The sequence below is a fragment of the Pseudopipra pipra genome, chromosome 1 (genome assembly GCF_036250125.1).
Source record: "Pseudopipra pipra isolate bDixPip1 chromosome 1, bDixPip1.hap1, whole genome shotgun sequence".
Classification (NCBI taxonomy): domain Eukaryota; kingdom Metazoa; phylum Chordata; class Aves; order Passeriformes; family Pipridae; genus Pseudopipra; species Pseudopipra pipra.
The window spans coordinates 126,396,269-126,422,175 of record NC_087549.1 but is presented as its reverse complement, the minus strand read 5'-3'; the positions used below and the strand labels follow the sequence as shown (position 1 = coordinate 126,422,175).

At 36.0% G+C, this 25,907-nt stretch overlaps 1 protein-coding gene across 3 annotated transcripts in view; it reads right to left on the bottom strand.

The window, feature by feature from the left end:
• Window positions 1–25,907, bottom strand: part of AGMO (alkylglycerol monooxygenase) — a 190,533-nt gene that overhangs the window by 55,243 nt on the left and 109,383 nt on the right. For 2 of the 3 annotated variants that reach the window (XM_064676100.1, XM_064676108.1), the window contains exons 11-12: window positions 23,644–23,726; window positions 22,547–22,652 (exon numbers count right to left, since the gene is read on the bottom strand). In XM_064676100.1, the coding sequence (XP_064532170.1) occupies window positions 22,547–22,652; window positions 23,644–23,726 (189 nt within the window). The remainder of the gene's footprint in view (window positions 1–22,546; window positions 22,653–23,643; window positions 23,727–25,907) is intronic. The other variant, XM_064676116.1, reaches the window with a different exon arrangement.

Below are 25,907 nucleotides of genomic sequence, written 5' to 3'. Positions count from 1 at the left end.
CTTACCCTTTCACATTCAGAAACACTCCTTCTTCACCACCCTTTGCATTCTGCTGCTTGTGGAAAGTGAAAGCATTACCTTAGCTTGCCCTTCAGTGCTGTCCATTTTCTCCTTTCAACTCTACTCACAAACACTGTGACTTTATTGCTAATTTCCTGTTGGACTATAAACAATATATTTTGGAATTTTTTCACACTTTTTTCTTTTCTTGTTTCCTTTGCAGGCCTGTTCCACAGCTCCCCACCCTTTCATATTTGTCTCTTAATTGTGGCTAGACTGAAAATTATTTTTGAAAGTGGCTCCTTTTATCCAAAAGTGTATACACATTCTCCACTGACCTTTCCCTCTTTTCTATCCTTCCAGATAGGTTTACAAAAGTTCAGCCAACCCTTCTGTTGCATTCAGTAGGTGAATCCTTTTTAAATAATCACACTGCAGGAGTATTATCATGTCAGTTCTCAGATGAGTGGACTTTAATTTTCCTATTCTACCTTTTTCAGGTTGACAATCTGTTTCAATTTTTCCAGCATGGACATAAACAATGTACGTTCAGATTACAGAAATATTTTGCAAATTCTCCCATATTAACACAGAAATTTGTACCTTCAATATGTAGGATGTCATAACCATAACAGCATCAAAACTTTTATAATTCATTTTTTATTTGACAAATTTTTGTTGCTAACATGAAGTTCTAAATTTCCAATCTATAAAACAAGTGGTGGTATAGAGATTTAGAGATAAAATAAGTAGGGAAAAATACCATTTGCTATCCAAAAAATTATATTTTCCACTTTGATCAGGAAACCAAAAGACACAAGATCTTTGTCTCCATGGCCTCCTTGTAACTTTAGTTCAATGGGATTCCAAGGAATATGGGAAGACTTATTAATCCCCCAAGGCCTGTGAACTGGTTATTTTTCCCTTCTTCAGCCCCTCTTGTAGGCAGGGTTTTTCATTTTCTAAAATTCTCCTAAGAGCTGAGGCAGTGGAATTTTAGGCTTCAGACTTAATAAAGGAATTCTTTTCCCTTGGGTATGTAGCACTGGGAAGAGGTATAAGAAAGTTCAAATCCAAAATGAAAAGAATAATTTCACATCTTTTTTGATTATTATCTAGTTCAGTTGACTGGAGAACACTGACAGTTAATTCAATAACATGGCATCAATACAAAAATAAGTGCATTTCTTATATCAAGGTGTATGTTAGCTCACTAATGAGATTCTAATTTAAAATGACAATTTACTTCCATACTGACAAAGTGTATTAAAAAGATTTATTTATACACCTAATGAACCATAACATAGAGAGCTATAAAGTAGTATATTACTCTGTGGAGCTCCTATGAGCTTCACATCCCTATCTAATTTTTACACTACTGAATGGTAATTAATTCTGGTTGTTTACTTTGACAGCTTTCTGTCAGGCTGCCAGGTGTAATTTCCAAAATACACAAAAAAGCTATGACACTGAGACTTGCACCACTCTAAATGTAAAACATTAAGGAAGAAAACTAAAAATCTATCTGATTTATGATTGAAAATGCAAAAATACAGAGTGTTTTATTCCCATGGACTTATGCCCACATTAAACCGATTTGGACACATAAATGGTAATGTCTTTATTAGGCAGATCCAAGTAAATGCAATGCTTCAAGAGGCTCGAGTTCATTGGCTATCAGTCTGTGCTACAAGTTTGGTGTACATGTAAACTTGCAAGCACAGCTATTTACCAAAAATAGCAAAATTCTTACTTGACCATCTTTTTAATGCTTAGTCATTGGCTATTAACTACTCAACTTTCAATATACAATTTGCCTTCCTTAGTATGTCTAGTAGCTATAAATCATGCATCCAAGGAACTTACAGAGTGTTTATATACCTCATCGTGACATTTCACTTCAAAAAAACCTCAGTAAGTGTATATGGCTGCATTATTTCCTCTTCAGAAAACCTCATCTCATTTATAGGATCATAGTCCAACTCCCTGCTCAAAACTTCCATCAGATGGCTCCATCAGGGCAGGAAGCTTGAATTTGTCTCCGTGGTGATGTAAAAGTTTTCAGTCTGGGAACACTAATTTAACACCTCTGCTTGAGGCACAGTTCTCAGCATGAAAGGTCTGTGCCCCTGAGCTGTTATCTATGACTCTTTTCTGTCCTCCCAACTTAAATGCAGCCATATACTTCTCTCCTAGCTGCTAGTTTCCATTTCTAGTCTTGTACAGAGGTTCAAGGGTTTCATTATAACAATGCTTTCTAGTACTATTTGAAGGATTCCCTGATGTTTTCCAGGACAAAATGTAGTGTGTAACTGCTTTCAGGGTTTCTCCTTCTCAGCCACCACAACACATCTGCTGCATGACCCAGGACAGGGCCCTAATAGAGGTCACAGATACCTTCTTGCAAATTTATAATGTATCTTTGCTGAAAATCACCTACTAAGCCATGCATAGCACTAATAGTGCCTATTAAGACACAATTCAGCAATTCAGTTTGGGTAGCCTTGTCAGTTCACTATTTTACCATAGTCAACTTCTGCAGCAGAAATCAAGATCTGGGTTTCAGTAAGCGAAGAATTACAAACAAACCCTAAAATGCATTTTTTTCTCATGAGCTTATAATCCATAATGACAAACAAGAGCTCACAAATAAGAGAGACAATTGTGAGGGATTCTTGTAGCATGTGCCTTGGGCCAGTAGCCATCTAAAGGTTTTTTTTGTTTCGGCTAACACTCTAACACACTGGTCCCTGTATTTCAGGAGCCCTGAAAGAAGCAGATCCTGAGAGAGGATTTGAGGGAGATGTTAATAAATAATAATTCAAGAAGTCACTTCAACAAATGACAGGAGTAAAAACCATCAGGCACAGGCTCAAGATGGACCTCCCCAATGAAATGGGAGGTGATGAGAGACAACTCCATGCAGTCGGGAGCATAGAGGAGAGTAAGAATTTACATGGAAGATATGAAGATTAAGACAAGAAGTTTGGACTCACTAGGAATGGAGTTGGTGGAAGTTCAGAGGAATGATCACAAGTTATCTGGCAGGCATTATTATGTTGCAGTTCGTTCCCTTTGGGGAAATAAGTATTTCAGAATCTCTTTGTGAACTGGATTGGTGACTTGGGTTTGTGGGACCACAAGTATGAAGGGCACAGCAAGCTTATAATGAGTTGGTTTTTTTGCTCTCATGTTCTTCCTTTCACCTTCTGAAAAATAAGCTTATCAACACATTGGGAAATTAATTTATAAATATTTTCCAGTTGAAATCTTCTGCTGAATATGTGGGATTACAAACACACTTTTCTTAATACATTACTTTTGTAGGGGTAACTTTATTATGACGCTTCTCAGTCCAGATTCACCAAAGTTGGTTATATGCAGCCTACATAAACATGGAATTGATAAATATTCTTCACAAGGCGGGGAAGATTCCTTATAGAAAAGAGTAAAGCAGAAATGACCATAAGACCATTAGTTAAGAGTAAAAACTAGCACAAAAGTTAGAAATCTGTATCATTATTAATAGTATTTTTAGTTTAAATAAGTAGCTATTACAGGGGCTATATTTGAAAAGTAGTTATATAAATACTTGCTCTGGAAAAGTAGCAAGTCCATACAAGTTATTTGAAATTTGTAAAAATGTGCTACTATCCCTAAACATAAATTGGAAAACACAGATGTAATAAGATTAAAAGCCCATGGCAACTAGGGATGATCTACAAGGGAATTCAGACATATAAAATCTTCTCCATAAACAGAGGGAATTTTCGGCATTTCAGACCACTAAGGTAACTACCCTGCGTAAAGGCTCAGGTTAGTGGAAAGGAAAATACAGACTACAATCCAGCAAAGATTTAAAACACATGCTTAACTTCATGCACCTAAATAGTCCCATTAACATGAAGTTAAGCATGTGTGCATGTTTTTGTAGGAACATACTCAAGTGATATCCCTTTGATGAATGTTTCTTCCTGTGTTAGCAGGGAACAGTGTTTGATCAGGCCAGCATGGGGTTAAGCGCCCTTTATCTTTCACCTCTCCACTTAGAGGATTGTACTATGTTGGTGGGGGTGAGGATGAGGATGAGAGAAGCAACATCCATCCCTGAAGGTATACAGTTCAAATTCTGGTAATTTTAAGAGGAACCTCTAACACTGCTAAAACTGAAGGTCTAACTGCAGGATTTGTATTCTGTGGGTTCCTGAGCTGCTTCGGGTTGCAGAAAAATTTCTGACAAAATGTTTTAAATTTTTTTTCGTAAATTATATCTAGCGATTAATACGGAAGCAGCTCTGCCAATTTCCAGATAAATCTTGCTGCGCTAAGAATATACCAATCATATTAATTTCTGTTCTACTCCAACTATGATAAGAGGCCCATTTGTGTATATACCTATACAATTTTTTTTTGCAGTTTGGATCTTAATTTCAACAGTAGTGATTGCAAAACAGCTGCATAACGTATCACAGAGCAACTGCAAGCCTAAGCTGAGCTGTTATTATACATACTTGGCTTGAAGTCTCTTTAGGCATGTTCACCATAGTAAGACTAGTACAGCCATCTGCATGACGGGAGTAGTGTGTCACAACAGGCAATGGAGTTTTGTGCAGAAAAAAAAAGCTGTGGACACCGGGAACTGGTTTCCTTCGACCGTGTAACATCCAGTTGCTTAAGGCCTTTAATAGGGTAATTCTAGAGGATATTTGCTAAAACAGTAATCAAAACTCATTATAATGTGGGCATTCTTGGATGCATTTTCCACTCAAACCAACACGAAGAAAGATTCTGTCATTTGCCTAAGCAGTCGCTAATTTAGTAATAGGCAGGAACAGATCCTCCAAGTTCCTATTCTCATTTTAGAAGTAGTTAAAGAGGTTGGATTTTTTCCCACCATTTATTGAAAATATATTTTGTTACACTTCTTCCAAACACAAGTTTATAACTTCATATAACTACTGCATTATGGACTGCCCTAGAAAGATATGTAACTTGACTGTATATGGTGCAAGGATGTAACTACACATGCTTTCTAAAATGAAAAAGAATTCAAAACATATGGAGTATATCAGGAGAGAATATAAAAGAAAATGTAACAAAAGGACAAAATGAATCCACCCTAGATCTTTTGGTGAAGAAAACCAACTGAAGATTATTAATGGCTGCGAATATTCAGTGGCTGTGAAAAATGTTGTCAAAAGCTAAACTGATCCAGAATAGAAAGCTGAGAAGTTGCATGAAAAAAAAATTCTCATTCTTTTTCTTAAATCCTATTTTAATAGGCCATATATTGTTTCAACAAAAAGTGGATTTGGATATATTTAAATACGGAATTGTATTAAAGCTAACAACTGACTCACTATACATCACTTAAGCCGTAAGTAGCATCCCTGAATTATGGTTTGGGATGGCTTTGCAGCTAACACTCCTTCCAGTTTTTATTATCACCTTGTTATTCCCATTCTTTGTTCATGATGTTATGGTGACTAAAAAAATATGTGACTAAAAAATAGTAGACTTTCATACCTCAATCTCCTGACTTCCCTGGGGGAGTGGATTACTGCATCATAACACTGGTATCTGTTCGTTAATGCTGTGGGCTTCACCCAACTTCAAAGTAAAGATATTAAAGGCTCATTTTCCACTACAAGGCAGGTGTATTTTTATTAGCTCTTTTTCAAAATTGCTATGACTTCACTTGTGGATACCCCGCCAACAGCCATTATTGAAAGCTGGACTATAATTGCTAAGGAACATGCAACGTCTGAAGCACTAAACCAGTGTTACTGTGATCCTCCAACAATTGACTGAAACCAAGTGTTACATCATTAAAGCTGAATTACAACACACCCATGGCGTGTTTTCCATGTGTGCTATTTTAAACAATAGTAGAGAAAAACCTGACTATAAATTCACAGATCCCCAATTTGTTCAAAATCCATGAACAATGAGGGCTGTCTGACAGGCTCTGTTGGCTCTATTTTAGTCAGAAATGTCACGCACCATAATTAAATGTCTGTTTGGCTTTTATTGGAGATGGAAATGCTAACTTCAGTTATAAATTTAAACAACCTGTCACAAGGGGAGACTCCACATTTGTATAGTTTAGGAAAGTTTAGTAATTGTAATTGTTCCAGGAAAGACAAATAAACTAATGGAAACTATTCCATTTCTTAATTGGCTTAGCATCAGAAAAAAATAAGCTAACGTGGTTATGGTATAGCTTTCATCTGGTTTGAACCAAGGTCTTTGCTTTAGTATATAAAGTTAGTGCATCAGTGCTTTCCAGTGCTGTTGCTTAATTTTCATACAGAATTACCTGAAGACTATGGTGATCACAGCTTCTAGTTTAAGAGAAGATGCCACTGACAAGTGGCAACAAAATACCATTGGTATTCCAGAAAATGTTTAGTTCAATTCAGCACAGTTCACCCTGATGTTGTCCAAGTGGAAATATTTTGCTGTCACCTTGGTATGCAGAGACTATTACAGTTTAAGCAAATCCTTCAATTTTTCTACTCCGCTTCAGAAATTTTACAGTGCCCAGATTCCAGTGGAAAATATTCGATCACTCATATGCTTGGATAGAAATTTGTCACCTGGAATAGAAATCAGGATAAACCCGCCAGCATCCTTATTCAGACAGGCTCTGCAAATATATACTAGGCAAGATCTCTGCCAAATAACTTGTGTCTGGCCAATACTGCCTTTCAAATAGTCTGTGAATACCAGTTGCCAATAAAGATTCATTATACCATGTATAGGTAAATATTATTTTAGCTTTTGCATCTACAGTTTTAAGCTTACACAGTAGCAATTCATTTGCTCCCCACATACTACCTGTCTGCAAGTTTCTGTGCGGTAGCCAATCACAATATTCACACTTCTCACTAGCACCTAAATAATCTATGTCTTTTACTTAAAATAGATCAGTCAGATGTAAATATTTCCAAGTTATGTTTTTCACTCACACACAAAGTACATACTATAGCCATTTAAAATAGCAATATCAAATGCAAAACTTCACAGTAGGTGTTATAATCATCTAAGACTTTTCCTGTTGCACTGCTTTTCAAGAAGCTAATTTCTTCTGGGTTCTATAATATATAAGAATATACGTTAATGTGCAATGTCTTTTACTTTAAAAAATGCACGCATATATTAAATTAACGCAAAAAGAATAGTGTCTCTATACTTCTCATAATGAAACTTTAGAGCCATTCCCTCAGGCATAGTAGATGATCCAGAATAGTCCCAAATCATGCAAAGGGTTACAGTTGTTAAAAAATAAAAACATTTGCAAAGGGAGTGTGTAGTACTTTCACCAAAAATGTTTGCCTATACATCTTCATTCTCTCCTGTTTAGAAAAAGCCCAGCGACTCAGATTTTCTTGCTTTGGAATGCTATTTAATTTTTCAAAATTGCACCAAACTTGCTGTTATGAAACTTCTCAAGTATTTGGGTTGATTTGATTTTCACTTTCATTTTACCGCTACTTTGAAGTCTTAGAAGGAACAACATGAGAACAGTCCTGTGAACAGATATTAACTTTTGATTCCTAGAAACATGTGACAGCAGTACCATTTAGCAATCCTTTTTTCCATAACATCTTTGATTTACCTGACAAATTACTTTGCTTTCTCTTCTCCTTCCTTTCATTGTATTACATTCTTTCACACAACTTCACTTTATTTTTTTTCAGCCCTTCCCACCATAAAGTCTTCCAGTGTCCTTATGTCTCACAGTACTTCAGTTATTTGAAGTTCTCTCCTGAAACCTTTCTTTATCGTTGCTCATATATTACTTCAGGGTTTCTATGGAGATAGCTTTTTCCTTCTTTCTGAAAATATTTTTAAATATTTAGAGGGCCCTTTTTCATATGAAGAGAGATAAATAAAGTTTTGCCCAGATTAACGGGAAGTGTCTATACGGTTTTGCACGCATCAGTCAGGACAGCCAATGGCAAAGATTTAAATCCTACTTAGCACCCTGATCTTTAATTCTTATGGCTATTGATTTATCACAAATATTTTTAACGAATTCTCAACACTATTTCAATTCATTCCTGCTTTTGCAGAAGACATTGGTGGCGGAAAACTTGCTATCTCACAGATGAATCCTCTCTGACAATAGTAAAGTCGTTTTGTAGTACTAGAGCACTCTACTGCCATATGACCAGGGATCCCATTTAGTCCCAGTTGCCAGAAAAATTTACTTTCATATGTAAAAAAAAAAAAAAACTTACCACCATGAACTCAGCAAGAAATCTATTAATCTGTTGTACATTTGACCAGTTTTCTTTATATGAAATATATTTCTATCATTTTTGCTTTTATTCAAAAGATCTATTGTGTAGATCTTTAATATAAATAAAGTTATAAATAAATATAGTTTATTTTAGGCCATTATGTAGGGCTCAGTAACATCAAGTTTTTAAGCCATCCATGTACAGCTCAGATATACCATTTTTGTGCAAGCTTTGTCTTTGTTCTCTTTCTATACTCCTCTAGGTATTAATGCCAGCACAAATCTATCATCTCTGTGCAGATCCCACTCATCTCTTCAAGTCGCATTCCCCTCTTCCCACCAAATAAACTCCATTGTTCCCAATATTATTGTTTGTTTGAATGTTAGCTTAGGTTAAATATAGTTTAAATTACTTATCTCCTCTATTTTCAACTAAATTTTACCTCCTTCTTTCCCTATAATTCTAGATACCATCATCACTGTTTATATATTGTCTTCAATTCCCACCTCTCCTGAGACTCCCCATATCCACATGCATAGATTCTTTTCTAACAACATACCAGAGATAATCGGTCCTATCTAGAATTCTCATCCAGACCCTTGTCTTCTCATATCTCCAATACAGCAATTCTCTCTGCAAAAACCTTTATAACTTACTGATGTCCACCCAGAATGCTACTGAAATAAGTGGATTTTAGACTGTGCATTTGGCTATGTCATCCCTCTCTATGTACATTTTCATTAGCACCCTTTTCAAAAGTAAGCTAGTTTTCAACATTCTAAGGATCTTTTCAGCATACCTCTCTCTTCCCTAATTCTGCTAGCTCCCATTATGCTCAATTTTCAGACAAATGCTTTGTGATTTCTCCTCCAATGGTCCTAATACTGGTCCACATTTATCTGCTGTCTTTCATATCATGTTTACATTGAATATCCCTGGAAGCAGGACTATCGTTTTGTTCTGGGACTTGACAGTATCTCGCACAACTATTAGAATACCTGGATGCCAACTAGTTTGATTTCAGATTTAATAAAGGAAATATTTATTCTTAAGCAGCGCATTGCCAACAGTGAATGCACTGATGAAGTGTTTTTCTACTTGCAGTCCAACCTCTCATTAGTACAATAAAATACTAATTTGCTGCTGTAGAGTGAATGGACAGCGCCATTCCTAAAGCACTAAATAAACAGTTGAAAAGTGTTTTCCTCTCTAAATATTTTGAATCAGAAATTATATAGATTTTCATATTTGAAAAGCATTTTTTTAAACCACGTTAGTCCGAAGGACATCTTAAAGGTCTTTCTATTAGCGTACAATAACACCTGTAAGGAAAATATAATTGTTTTCATTACTAAAGAGATTTACATTGATGACTCCACAGTTTTTCTCAATTATCTTATCAGGGAGAGTAAAGAAACATAAAAGCAAGTCACTAAACTATTATCATCTATTAACAAGGCAATCTATTCTTCTGGTCAGCAACATACTTCAAAGTGCATATTCAACCAGAATTTTTTAATTTTTTAGCCCTCTCATTAAAATAAAACAACGAGGTGTTTCATGCATTTCATGTAATGCTAAGTGTTCTTTAAAGTTAAGAAGTACAAAAATGCTGGAGCTCCAGGGAGCTGGCATTACTTAAAAATTACTGTACATGAATAGCTGCACATGCATAATTATATAATTGCACTTGATGGCAGCAATAGCACATAGAGAAGACTATTAATAGCATGTGAAATCTGCAGAAATCTCATGAAGACAAACAGCCTCCAGAAGCATGAAGAGGTGGCACTTGGTACAGAATATATTTTAGTTTTACCTTTCAGTATGACAATTACCATGAAAGAACGGATCAAAGGCAAATGGCACAGCTGGCAGCTTCAGAATAATTTAAGAGGTGTACTGGCAATAGCTTTTTGGTTTCAGTAAGATGGACTGCATTAACTGTAATAGGGAAACGATGGTGGAGAAAAGTCATACAGCATTCTTGCCTGGCATTAGTACAACATTAGCTGAACCTGCACTTTAGATGACTTCATACAAATTTCAAAGGAGAAAACTTTTGCTAATGAATATTAACAATAGCAATGTCTTCTCTGTAGTTTGGGACAGAACAATCCAGCACCATGTTTAGGCTTAAATCACTGATTCAGGAACTCGTGACTACTGGGAAAATAAGATATGTGCCTATAGCATATTGAACCATGATTCCATGACCTTGCCACAAACTACAAAGAGATAATCTGTCTGCAAGGACATGACAAAATACTTTAGAAATCAGGGCATCTGGGCTGGAAAGATACAATAGAAGCTTTGCAGATAATGCTGTATAAACCCAAGGCTTTTCTCTCATTTTCCACTCTCCTTGTAAAGCTTGAATTTTACAATATTGCAGAGCTCACATAAGCAACTTCTTATCATTCAGTTCCTTAACAAAGGAAGTAATAAGAGGAGTTTGGGAGAATACATTCTCCAAAATCCTCCCTACTTTCCATCCTTACCCTAACGCACTCTCAGATCATTACAGGTACCCTTTGGACCAGCTGTGCCCTACACAGACTGGAGAGGGTCTATTGTGTCCACCATTCCCCTCTGCCATTTCTTTCCACTCCACTTTTAACCTGGCTAATATTGGAACATGCATGTTCTGTTCAACAAAGAATAACGTTGCATTTGATAATATACTTGACAGTCATCAGTTTCCAAGTCCTTCCCTCAAAGAGACCACACTTTGACTAAAGACAAAACTCTTAGCTGAGTTGACATTCAGCAGAATTTTGAAGGGTATCAAGCCTGCCTTTTTTCTTAACAATTAAGCTAGCAACATCGTTCCCTTTCAACGACAGTTTTCCAAAGATGATTTACATTCTAAAGACTCTGTCTAAGCCAAAAGGCAAACATTTGTCCACACACGTACAGTTCTGAAAATCAGAACCTCTGCCGCCAAATCTATTATGGGTTCTCTGAAATTACTGGCATATACGCCCAAATATTTTACAGTCACAATATGCTTTTGCGTAGAGTTTAATAGTAAGGACTACTGCAAAAAGCAAAAGAAAAGCACGAAGATCATGTAATTTGATCTCCCAAAAGATCAAAATAAAAAAGGTAGAGCATGTAAAGTAGTTGGTTGTGCAGGTTTTATGTGGACTGTCCAGGAAAAATGGACCAGTTTTGCTTGCACGCTGCTTTCACAGCTATAATTTTTGTTACTTTTGCAATCTGATGCTTTTGATTTTTATTTGATGCTAATAAGTTCTGAAAGCCAGAGAGCTTACAAAGCCAAAAAAATAAACCTGGATCCACTAAAGAACCTGTTTGCCTCCTTAACTCTTCATGAGCCAGGAGTGAAACTGTCAGTTTTACATCACTGGAATGAGCAGATTTGATTCATTTAGGGAATTTAGACTTTTTATAAAAACTTGGCAGAAATTAGCAATTATTTAGAAGGTGATAAATAGTCCAATAAGATCCTTGAAAAAATCAAGGAATGACGGCACCAAGTTATATACAAATTAAGGCTATGTAACTGTATTGGTTCTATCACTATTCTTAATCAGAGTACTCTAGAATTATTTTATCTGTTTCCAGTGAGCTACCCTTGGGTAATGTATAATGACAGAAATAAATCAGGGTGTGATACCTAGGACTGTGCTAAAACTAGGCAGTTTTTGCTTTTTTAAGTATCCAGTTTCCCTCTGTTAATAGAAAGCTTCTTACTGCAACAGCAAGAGCTTCAGGTAGCCACTTGCTTACCTCTCTCTGCTCTTAGAAGTATAGATCTGACAATTAAATCAAAGAATTTATTTCTTGAAATGTGTAATTTCGAGATTAATGGGCTCACGGCAAGTTGAAGACTTTTGACTTTATTTTAAATGAAGTTTGAGTGAGATGTTTTTGTTTTGGCCAATAATTTGTTCTGGTATTTGACTGTTCTTATTTTATAATAGTGGGGTGAAAAAAAACCCAAAATTTAAAGTGAAAAAAAAGTGTATCAACCCAGCCAGAATGAAACCTTCTAACTTCAGCTCTAACCTCCCAATTGTTTTTGTTTGTCTTCCATTTTGTAAAAGAAGTGATTTCCAGTTTCCAGGGATGTAAAAAGATTTTGTAGGTTTTGTTTTATTTTGATTTGGTTAGTAAACTACAAAATAAAATTTTCCTTAATCCTCTCCATTTCCTTTAGTATCTTTTCCTTTCTCACACATAGATTAAAAAAAAAAAAAAAAAAAGAAAAAGTAATGAAAGGGAAGAGGAGGAGAAAGGACTATTGTATCCTTTTAGTTAGAAGAGTCTCAAATTTTTTTCAGTGCTTGTTAAAATATATCAAAGCATATGCCATGTTTTTTCAGTAAACTGCACATTTTAGAGTGCTATCCAGATGGCATGGCAAATTCTAGCAAGTTGTAGCCTAATTTTAAAATTTATGAAGCTCTTCTCAGATGTTGGCATCTTGGTAACACATTTTTCGGTCCAATTCACAAGTCTGACAGATGAATTTCTGCTTTTTACATGTTTTATGGTTGAGGGATGTATTTCAATAAGCCTCAGATAACCCCAGAAGCTAACTACCATCCATACACATAGTATGGAGGATACATTTGGAATGGATTCAGCTTAGGGCAACACTTCCATTAGAAGCAAAAATGGCCCATCAAGTTATTACAATTATGCTCCTGAACACATCTCATCCTGTTCTAGAATGTTCTCAGATGAAGACAACAGAGAACTTAAAAATATTATGTATACATATAAAAACTCCTGAGTTTTCTAAACAAGGCAACTGTTTAATAGGTTTCACTTGTAAGTGTAGAAAAAAAAGTGACCAGGAACTTAACTGGGATGATGGCAACTCTATTCACTGCTTACATAGTGCATAGAAGTGGGACAGGCCCTTTTATGTATGCAGAAAGGCAGGTATGTTCCCCAAAATATTATAATTTAACTGTGTTGGCCTTAGACAAAGGGAAGTGGAAAGGTAGGTATAAAACAATGCAGTTAATGGCCAGATTCTGCTTCTTAGCATCCTGCTTCACTGCCACTTTTAACTGTTTCCTAATATCTGTCCATTCTTTGTACCCAAACTACATGAAGCAAACAAGAAGAGAAATTAATAGATCTAAAGATTTATAGTCATATGCAGTGAATTCAAGTAATAGCTAAGGACAAAATATAGCATCCTCTTCTCCAAGAAAATCTAAAATATTCAAACTAAAACCAGGCATTTTCAACTGTGTATTAGCTTCCGATCAGCAAAATTAACAACCTATTCCAGGCATTTCATGGGTTCCACATGAAGACAAACCAAACAAATTCTGTCAGGACAGATGTGATCACTCCCAGACTCTGTAGGGGGTTGCTACATTATTTTGCCTTGGTTTCAAGTGATAACTAGAGCTTTACATTTAGGTTTTTCTCATAACACCTATTTCCAACTTTTAAACATACAAAATGTTTTGTGTGTTTTGCATTTGGTAATCAGCTGTTAAACATAGCATTTGCTAATCTTCTTTCATCAGGCAATTTTTATTTGGCATTGGCAAGAGAAAAAAAATTTAAAACATTCTCTTTGTGCTCCACAATACCCAAATATAAACCCAAATATAGCAGTGTTGCTTTCTCTATATTCCCTTATTCCCTCACTCTAAACATCATAGAAAACAGAACTTGTACAAGGGAATGATACAACAAGGCAGTAATACAGAAAATAAATGACAGCACAGATAACAGCTTGATTTTATCTTACTGATCTACTGCCCACTTTAGACAAAAGGCACTGGCTGGTTAGAATTTAGCATGCAATTGCCCAGATGTCATGAACTAGTTTTCAGGCTCTGTGGTTATTTCAGGTACTGCTAGTAGAAAAACAGAGGCTCAATGTTTACTGTGCTTTTCTTTCTTTGTTGCTCATAGGAAGCTTCTGAAAAAAATAGACTGAGCAAAAGATAAAAGATAGAATTTGTGATTAAAGAAAAAGTACTAAAACATATTATAGAACACTTTGAATGACTTTCTGCTTTCCGACATACAGGTATTGATTTAGATTTCCAATGGCCTATGTTACAGTCTAATTCTGTGCATCCTACACAGACATTCTGTTGCAGAAATGCTAAGTTTTCACAGCTGCTGTGTTCTGCTCACTGTTACAGAAGTGGGAAGGGACATTTATGGGAAGAAGGGTCTTGTACCTCCATTTCCCTTGCAAGACATAAACATTGAGTAACCCTGGACTGCATGTGTTTTTTACATTTGGGTTTTCTCTATTTAAATCTTATGAGACAGAAATATCCAGAATGCTTTAAACACTAGGTTGGTTCTTTGTGGTCACATTGTACCTGCCAAATCCAGATCTATTCCACATCAGAAACAGCTCGTTTAATTAAAGTTCTTATCTCCTAAAAGTTGATTCAATCCCTCTGCCTGCCATGTTGAAGATAAAATTCAAACTAAGTCATCTGTCTTCATGGTCTTGGGAATGCAGATACAGCTCTCCTCTCTTTCAGATTAGGATAATTCCCACCTGCCTGTTACAATAGCTTTGGTGGCACACTATTTAATTTTGCATATCAGGTTGTCCTAACAAGCACATACATAGAGGTGAGCTTGATGGGCTAAAGACAGCCAGGTCCCAGAGAATATACACATCCTGGCCTGGCACAGCGATGCTGGAAGGTTCCCCGCTCTAGGGTGTTCTACATGGCTGGGGATACCTTCTGCACTCATCAGACTGCATCTTCTGCTTCTCCCCACACAACCTGCGTGGATGGGAAATCTCAGCAGACAAGCCAGTATCTTTCTTTCAGGACACAGGAATCACCCATCCTTTATTACCCTACCTTTGACTCTTAGAGACTGCAATGTACTTTCCACTATACCTTTAAATCATCTTTGAACGTAAAACGTATGAGAGTGTCAACAGACCAGTAAGCAATGACTCTGTCAGCAGTAGGAAACACGTCTGCTCCAACTGCCTTTGCACCTTTCCTATAGAACCCAAACAGCTCAAGGTCTGTATGTATGCCTGCCTCTCACTCCAATGTATGCCAGCACTGCTTGTCTTGTGATGCAGAGGTGCATCTGTGCTAACACTGATAACTAACACTGCCAACATGCATTCTCTGAGTGTGTCTTTGCTGGAAATACTTTAAGCTCTAAATTTAAAGGGAGAAAAAAATTAATTAAAAATTACTGTACAGATTAGATTTCCTCTGTGGAAGAAACCAGGTATGAAACAAATTTACACATTGGTGCATTAAAAAAAAAAAAAAAAATTGCTCGTTAATACTCTAGTACTAGAACTGCAATTGCACAGACAGAAACATCTATCCATGTGGAATATCTCAGTTGTCACCAGGGACTAATGTCGGTGAAGCAATTCACTGGTATGGACATTTCTATCATTATCCATGTGTTATTGTGATGTAGAAAAGAATGTAGTTTGACGGGGTTTGTAGCATTACTGGCTTTTAGAAAAATTATGCTTTGACTTATGAACCAAACCACTCAGTAACAATGTGTGTGAAATGGTACAGCTTCATTTTTACAAAGACACCCTCAGATGTATAACTGAACATTAATAATCTCATTGGCATGTCTGTTATCTTTAAAATCCAAATCACTGCATACAGTTTCAAGCCAATCACTAGTTGCTTTGGGCTAAGAAGGGTCAGAAAATAAACTTTATAACTATGAGTGTGCTGACAGAAAAAAACACAAAATTTCAGACAGCATACGCGAATATGTATTTTTTATCTTCACAGTACTACCTTGCCTTTATCTTTGACTGCATGCTTCTGATTTCCATTAAGTATGACTACCTCCTTGTCTTGTCAAGCAATTAAAGTGACAAAAGTAATAGCAGATGCTTCTTTCATACTTAAAACTACAGCAAGCAGACCATAGCTTGCATTTTATTACAACTGCTCTATACAGCCTAGTAATTGCAAGGTAATTGAAAAGATCCTGATAATAAACCACCAGTTTACTTTTTTTTGAGACAAAATAAATATGTAACCCAATTCTGGCTTCATTTTAACAACATGTTAGATGGTTTCCAACTTGTCTTGATTTTTGTTTTATTTTTATGATTGTAAATAAACCCTGGAAAATTCCTTCCCCAATTTTACCACCTGAAACTGCAGCTGTTGGCTGACACTATCAAAGCCTCGCAATTCCGAACTCACGTGCAAATCTCATCAAGTGCAGACACTTCTAATTGATTCCAGAAGTTTTTCTTTTGCTAAGATCAGCAGGCAGAAGAAGAATAATGAGCAGCTTTTAAGCAGAGGGGGGAGGGTGTTGAGCTCAGAGAGTGGAGATTTTAAAAGCTCCAGCTCAACTGCTCTGCCAGAAATGTGGAGCAATTTTACGGTCAATTGGCCGGAGCATCTGGAACTATACATCATAGTCTTTAGTTGATGGTGGTGAAGCCGACTCTCAAACTGGCTAAGTCTAAAATCAGTAATGACTCTGCTGTCACACCTAAGTGGAAACTAACTTAATCCACTGCCAGATTTTACTGTGACTTTTTCTAAGGGACATTATTCCCCTTAGGGCAATTGTCAAGAATATTAAAAGTCCAGTCCCTGGGATACACTGCATGGCATAGCAAACTCTTCTGAATGAAGCTAACATAGAAAAAAATTATTACAACTTGTGTTTATTTAATTCCATGTGTGTTGACAAGGTTTTTTATCATAAGGCAGTAGAGTTTCCTTCCATCCCCAGTTTCATTTCTAAAATACATTTGAAATACACCAGCCAATCTAGTTAAGGCACAGAGGCTGCATAAATGCTGAGGCCATAAATCATAACACAGGGCATGGAGCTTTAACCTTAATGGAAACCAAATATGGGATATGCGGCTCTTTGAAATGTGGCACACATGATCATAATGAGGGACCAAGGAAAAATGCTACAGAGTAGAAAACCATCATTGATGGAAATAAGTTCTTATGAGTAAATGTTTGTTTTAAGTCAGTACTCATAAGTCAGTATTCCAACGCTGGTAAATTACACTAAGAAACAAGTGAGGTAACAGCAACTCTTTGTACGATGAAAAGAGAAAAAAGTAGCGTGGTAATATATCACATTAAGAGGGACTTCTGTGGAACACAGGATACAGTGTAAATCAGTTCTTTAATAAAGAGATATTTTATATTTTATCCAGACCAATTAGTTGCCATGCCACGTGAATTGCATCAAAGATCAGAGAAGCAGTCCATTTGGTACAGAATACTGTCTCCAAAAGTTTTTGCAACAGCTGAATCTACCAAGTTCAGATACTCTGGAGGCGTAAATAAACAATTCGACCACAATAAAGCTTATTTCTGCCTTCATTAGTTAAGGGTTGAACCATACCCTGCAGCACAACATTCTGTATAACTTCCAAAGCTAGTTATATTTCTAATGTACCACACACCCACATAAAACAAAAAAGAAAACAAGTTATTAATTTAAAACATCACACGTATATACAGTCTCTCTTTTTCTCTCTTTTCCTCCATGACAGTTGCCCTAGATTTTTGTCCTTCCTACCTGTAAATTAATGCATGCCTGCCAGATAAATGAGCACATCAAGACAGACATCTATTTCCTCCTCCAGCTTCCTCACTCCTAGCCCCTTAGTTTAAGAGTCTTTCTCAGTACTGAGTTGCAGCCACTATGAGAGTTTTTGAAAATATTTAAGACAAGAGTTCCAACAACATGTCAATGGCTTTCATTTCTACTTGCTCCTCATTAGTACTACTGTCAAATAACAGCCAGTGCTTGACCAAATTCAGCTCATGGAATATGTAGGTTGATGCCAAACCGGAGCAGTTGGATGGAAACACTTTGAAGAGGTGCACCATCATCACAGATTTATTTTTACATATCATGCCTGCTGAACCGTCACATAACTGAACATACAAGCAATGTTTTCTGCTACCTCCAGGTGGTTAGAAGGCTCCAGGCCCAGTCTGACAGAAAATGATTTGGCTCTAGTAATACACACGATCATCACATTACACAGGCATGAAGTAATCAGCCTAAAGAAAACTAACTAGTATAGGATGGGGCAGCACAGATTCTCAAAAAGAAACATATTGGCTCTTCAAACCAGTCAAATATCTCTCTCTCTCTAACATTGAGGTTTTCACTGACCTCCACCCAAGAAACAATTTTCTTAGGATCTAAAAATTTCCTCATACATCACTACTTTTTTTTCTTAAACAAACGAACAAAACATAAAACTCCAAACAAACACACCAACCACAAACAATCACCCCTACTTCTTTCATCTAACCATCCATACAAAATACATTCAGGACAAGGTTAACAGAAAATGCATACTGAGAAACATGCACTGTTCTACCTCCTGTAGTCACTTCTGTGATAATGATAGCTTCAAATTATTTTCTTGTTTGTAGAAGGAAAGGGCACTGGGAGAGATCCCCATGAGCATATAATCGAAGGATTTCAAATACAATAGCAGAGAGAACAATATATTTAAATGATCAGAAAAATAACACCATTTTCATACAGAACCAAAGCTGGTAACGCACAACTTTGAAGTATCAGTAGAGCAAATGCTGGTTTTTTATTAGACTGCAGACACAGTTAACAATCATATTAAAATGTAGCTTTAAGTCCTTTCTTACATCCCTATAGCTTCATTTTACTTTCACCTTCCCTGAGCCTTAGCATTAAGAATCTCACCTGCTCCACAGGAAGTTTTGTCACTTATCTGAAGAAAAATCTTTGGCTACCTGTTAGACCAGCTGACTAACCCAGCTAGCAGGGCAGCAAAGAGGGTAAGAGGCTGGAGCCAGAGGACAGGACTGCTCCTCCCCCTCAGACTGCCATCATTAGCTGCTTTCTTCACGCCCATCTGAGCTAATTTAATGGAAAGTGGGAAAGGCTTGCTCCTTGTTTCCTCTGCTCTTCTCCCTTCTCTCACTGATCCCCTAGTTTTCTCTCATTTCTTCTTTATTTTCCTATCTAGTTTCCACCCAGAAGGCCTTCCTCCAATGCACTAATTCTGATAATTGTCAGACCTTCTTATGAGCCAAATGCAATCATTTGCAGTTTAAGGCACCTATTTTTGCTAGTTAGAATACCCTGCAAATAGTACTGCAAAGCTATTTATTTCTGAAATCTTATCTACTATCTCTAAAATAGTCATGAGAAATATGAACATATGAAACATAGTAACAGAAAAAGCCCACACGTATAGACAAGAGTCACATATTTTTTCACTAATAATTGAACATGCCATTGGTAAAATCAGTCCTGCACTTATCTGCTGCAATGTGCACTGTTAGCTTAAGAATTCTGGGACAGAATTATCTGTTAAATTCTAGAAACACTGAATACTGCCATCATGTCTCTTGCAATTAATTTCTCTTCATCCCTAAGTAATTATGCCCTTGAAGGCATAATTTATAGTAAAAAAAATCTCAACAGAAATTCTTTTACATGATGTTGTGTGTTCATTCTTGAATGCTGGATTACTAAAGTATTATTTGGCAACATATAAGGATAAAGATGTAAGGAGGACATCCTTTGATATATTTCATATTACAGATTATGAGTACTAGAAATATTACATTAAAAAGATCCAAGTCAGCTAAATCTAGGTGTATGCTAAAGAAGGGATATTTAGACGAGGAAAACAAAAATAATAAATAAATGTTTTAATTTATACCTCTTAAAAATTTTAAGATGTGAAAGTGAAACAGAGCAAAGGAAGTTGAAAAGCAAACAGATAAAAATTACCAGAACATATGTAGCATAAATTAAAAAACCTGCATCTCTAGGTTTATGGGCCACAAAAGATATTCAAAGTTTTCTATACTATCATACTATTAAGGATACATAACTTGTTTCAATGCTGAACAGAAACAATTTTAGGATAAATCTTAAACCTAATTTCTGGGGAAACAATTTGTTTATTTATTTATTATGCTTTCTGGTACTGCTATTTTAAAATGATCGGGTCAATCTCAATATTGAGATAAAACATTAATGTTTGAAGGCTTCTCAACATGAATTGAAAAATCTTCATCAGTTTCTCTTTCCTCAGACTTTTTTTGTAACATAAACTCCATTAGACACGTAAGAACATGACTAACATTAATCTAGAAACTGTATAATGCATTGGGAGCAAAAGCAGACCATTTATTTTAAAATGGGGGATGCTTTGGAGTTCATCACAAGCATTCAGACTAAAAAAAGAAAACTATTTTTTATGACGAAGATGGCGAAACACTGGAATAAGTTGTCCAGAAAGGTGATAGTTGCCCCATCCCTGGAAACATTCAAGGTCGGCTTGAACGAGGCTCTGAGCAACCTGACATAGTTGACGATGTGTCTGCTCATTGCAGGGGATTGGACTAGGTGACCTTTATAGGTCACTTCCAACCCAAACTATTCTATTATTCTATGATTCTATGATCATAATAGCTATTAATATCACCAAATTGTTGATTCATGATGAAATGTAAATCCCAAGTGTGGACATATTGGCATCACTCAGAAACATTAGCTATTCTGGTCTCCCCAACAGCAAATTATTTGAAAGACAACTATTCTTTCAGAATTTTCAAAGCAAAATTGTAAGCACGGTACTCCTGTTTCTTGTGACAAATGGACTACCAAACAAGGGACTGTGCCAAACAAGGGACTAAAATAAGAGCAACAAAGAACTGTAATATAAAGGATAAAAGGAAAAACATTGCACACAAGAAAGGATAGGAGAGTACAGCAGAGAAGAACTCAAGTTGACACTAAAGTCAAATTTTTTATGACAGAAAAATATAACAAATAGCGTAAGAACCATAATTCCCTACAAACAGTAGAAATAATAATATAATTTTACTTCTACTCATTTTTTAGTAAGAAACACCATTATGTATGAATACACACAACTCAGCAAGTAATGAGAGTGTATACTATGACATATAATTCTCCCAAAATTCAGTTAGAATACCCAAATAATTCAAGTCTGAAAGTTATACCTCAAGGCCTCTAGGATTAGGTGCCAAATTTTAGAATTTGTTGCTACAAGCCGTTTTACTTTATTAGGCCACTCAGGAAATAATGCAAACATTTCCCAAATTACATTTAGGCAAGTAAAACCCTTAAAATATCTGCTGAGTTCTGGCAGACTCCTATCAAAGCAATTCAAGAGCTGCTTGATTTATACACCAAAGCTCTGACAATGTAACAATATGGGGGAAAATTTAACAAATTCTCAATTAGTGGCATTTGTCTAGCTTTAAATATTGTCTAATAGTTATTGTTTCCTATTCCAGGTAAAAAGACAAAACAAAAAAACACCCAGACCCACAGCAGTAATAGTTATTTTTCATTTTTCTATTGCCTGTTCCCTTAGAAAAGCAGGACAATCAACACCATGACCAGAAACCTCCAATTAGGAAAGTTGCTATAAATTTTGCAGATGTTTCAAGTCAAATGAACCATTTTGAATCTGGTTGAGTCTCAGTCCCTACTGTTTTATTTGATTTTTTTCCAATTTTGATCCAAAAAGTAGTAGATAACAGTTCTATTAGTCCAGCAACCTATTCATAACCTTACTGAACACAACCTTTGCTGGTAACCAACAGTAGGGAGCTTGGTAATGTTATTCAGATCAGAATCTCATTAATGATTATTTTAATTCTGATACTATTAAAAGGGTCATTAAATGCTAACTATACTGGAAAAAGAAAGAAAGATTAAAAAGCTAAAGACACAAATAGGATAAAAATGAGTGCTAAGAACACAAAAGCAACCAGACTTAATCAGACTATAGATATATTTAGTTCAGTATCCTCCCTTTGTCAATGGCTAAAAGTATGTTTCTGAGGTAAATATAAAATATATAAAATGTTTTCTGAGGTAAATATAAAATATAAAAAAAAAAAAAAAATATTTTATATTTAAGTCTTCCAGACTCCAAGCATTTTCAGATTTCTCTCATAAAAGGAGAATTAAACAATTCAAATTCAGCAATTCATTTACATTATTCTCTTCAAAGCATATGGCCAGTAATACATTATTTTCACAAGAAATGGTAAATACACACTTCCATGATTTTTTTCCAATGGAAATTGTCATCTCTGTAGCAAACCCAAATAATTTTCTTACAAAATGATCATAAAAAATGAAGAATAAAGAGATAAGAAAAAAACAATGCTCAAATAGTGTAACAAAACATAAGAAAGCAAAATATAAATGTTTAGTGTTTCTGCTTTTTCTGGAAAGATAGAAAATCTAGAGTAATCACCATAGACACTTCAAAATAAATGTCTTACCTCATAGGCATAGCCCAAGAAAGAAAATTGACTCCTAATGTAGCCAAGTTTGTAAATACCTATGAAGACTAAGCAGCGGATGATTTCCAAAATTCCTGCTTTGGACCTAGAAAAGGGAATCAATTCAGATTAACATCCAATCTTTTCTTTTTTAACTTCAGTGAAAAACAGAAAGTAGAATTAGTCTGTGATGTCCTGCATCGAGTCATCTTTCATAACCTTATAGTTAAGTTTTTATAATATACACCTTTTCATGGGTCTATTTCTATGAATTTTACTAATCACATTATTAACTCCCTTAGTTATACACATATATGTCATACTGACAGATTTTTACCTATCCTTAAAGAAACTGTTCAGTCCATAAAAATAAAATGTATTCCTTTCTGAAAATACAATGAACAGCAGGTGCAAAGCAGTACTGGCCTCTCAGTCTCAAAGGAAGCTTCTATTCCACGTTTCTGCTCTGGCAGGGCAAATAGTTTCTTTGTAAGAAACTAGGGCTGCCACTTACTCTTCTGTAGGGCCACAGTGCCTGTATGCCCTGCTTCATAATGTATGTCTCACTGGGCTTGTGTACTCAACATCCAATTTCATTTGAACCCATACTGATTAAGTTTAGTCTTAAGTCTACACAATCTTCCACATGATATTGAGTCTACTCTGAGCTACATTGTGTGCTTTTCATATACCATCACTATATCTGTCACCTCTGGCATGCTACACAGGACAGACACGATATGATTGCAGTCTGTCTTTGAACAGCTTTGGGACAGCTGGCAGGTCCCACTCACCTGCCAATGTCCCAGACCCAGAGGTGTGGACCCAATAAATGCAAGCACAGTGGGAGACATGACTAACCCATCCCAAACTTTTCTGCAAGGGACAATATAAATGCAGCCACCAATTGCTATGGGAATACTCCTGTATTTAGATGCTGGCTAGTCATGTGCTATTTTCTAGTCTACAGAAAACAACATGTGTCCAAGTATATCTGTATTTCTTTATCAATATAAATTCTGACACACTTGAGATTTCCATATAATTATAATAATACATAATGAAAGAAGAAAAAAACCCTATGTTTTGTATCTTACTTGTTCTCCATAAGTAGTCCAAAAGAGGCCAGGGACAGAATGATAAAGCCAATTCTCAGAAGAACAGTTCCCTGTGATAACATCTGTTAAAAAGTAGGCAAAGAATTCATTTAGAGTAATTTGCTGAAAATAAACTGAGTTTGTACAGAACAGTAGCTTCAAATTCCTCACTCAGTGGTGTTAGTGTCTGCTTTTAAAGTAATCTATCTGGAGTAACCACCTTAATAGTTGTTTCCTGAATGCTGCATTTCCAAAATAATGTTTCATGTTATCCCCTTGTGCACTTTTTGTTTTCCCAAAGTTACTTGATTCCCTTATGACTTTAGAAAGAGGGAACAAGTTATTTCTAGACAAAAATCCCAGCATCCCTGTTCTTTTACTTTCACCTTATGCTACCAGGTCTTTACAATAGTCATGTATGAATCCCAATGCACACCAAAACCAATGTTTGGTGAGAATAACAATTCACATGACATGATCATATTTGAGAAGAAACAAAATTAATGTTTTCCCTTCATTACAACTAAACACTCAATTCCCAGCTCAACAAAACCCTTCAATTCATATCATTAACTTCAATCAGACCTAAAACATTTCTTAATGTTAACATGTGTGTGAGTACTTGGATGAATAGTAGTATGGGGACTTCTGTCCTTAAAATTTACATAAAAATGATATAACTAAAATTCAGGAAAACAGAAATTATTTTGATTGTAAAGTTTTAATTTTTTCATTTACTAAATTTTCTTTTGTATTCTACACAACAGCCTTTGAAAATCAAGTATTTAATCAGTTTTCTTATTTCCTCCTTGACTTTGTTTCAAATATTAGTTTTTTCATTAAAAAAAAACCAAAACGAAACAAAAGTAATGGATCTGAGTTATAGGAATCTTTTCTTGCTTCAACAGCAATACAGTTTATGAACAGCATCTTGCACTTCCACAATGCAAGCATTGGAAAAATAAAACTCTATGAATGTCTGCCCTGATTTCAATAAATCCCCTTCAGCGACATGTCCAGCTTCCTTCAGTGGTGGCCCCAACCCCTTGAAGAGATCTAAGGTAAGGATCTGTGAGCGTGGGAGGCCACAGGAGGATATTCTCAAGTTTTACAGCTGTGTGAACTTAGAGTGCCCATGTTTGCAAAACACATCAAACCACACAGTCGGGCTGGAAAGCTTTCTGTTGTTTTACTGAAGAATTACAAACACCTACTTAGCTATCTTTAACAAACAGTTATTGAACAAAGAAAACTCAATCCCAGCAACGAGCAAGCTGAACAGCAGCCTCACCAGTTAACAAGCCAGAACACAGGTCTCACAAATGACACCTGTCAAGCCACTCTGTTTCACAGATTTATACCAGGAGAGAATCAAACTTATTACTGCATTTCTATATTTCCAATCTGTTCCATCCCTCCTGATGATAACTTTTCCACTGTTAGCATGAAGCAACTTGTTTTGAAGTGACAAAATGTTTGGACAGAGTTTTTTTTATAAAAATCAGGCACAGATTCTATTTGAATTTAATAAAATGAGAAGTTCTTTAACGGCTCATCTAGGCACAGTGAGTTCAACTCCCACTTCAGCTTCCTGTAGAAACTGGGTCATACAAAAATTGCTCCCTTTGGCAAAGGCATAAGGGAGCTCACCCATAAATTTCTGAGAAACGCTTTGATATGTTTTTCAATGATTGTTACTTGTCAAATAAAGGAGTTTTCCAGGGAATGAGGACTGGAATTCAAGACTTTTCTCCTTAGAGACTGTCCTGACTTTTAAGTTGAAGAACTACACCTTTTTTTTTAAACCTAATCATTCTAGCCAGGTGGTTCAGGTTTTGCTTTGTTCCCAGTGTGATGCACCGGGTTCTGCAGACTGCCTTAAAAAAGTTCCCACAGTGGTAGGGCACTATTCCGAGAAAAAGAGGGTAAGGTTTTGTATCTCTCTTAGGCAGGAAAGAGAACTGAACATCAAAACCAGATTTCAATCAAGTTCTGCATTAGAATATATAGCTAAAATCACACTTCATGGAAAATTAATGAAACTGCAATGGTTTTCATACAAGAGCTAACGCTTTCATGGAGGATCCAAGAGTACATGCTATGAATTAATAAGGGTGTCCCCAATTTCCAGTTTAAAAATGCTGCATGATTTCATACTTTTCTGCCTTCCCATGTTTATGAGCTGGCTACCATTAAACAACCAGTCACCAAGTCCTGGGCATCTGGGTTTCCTCGTGATTCCAGTTTCAGAAAACCGAGGTGCT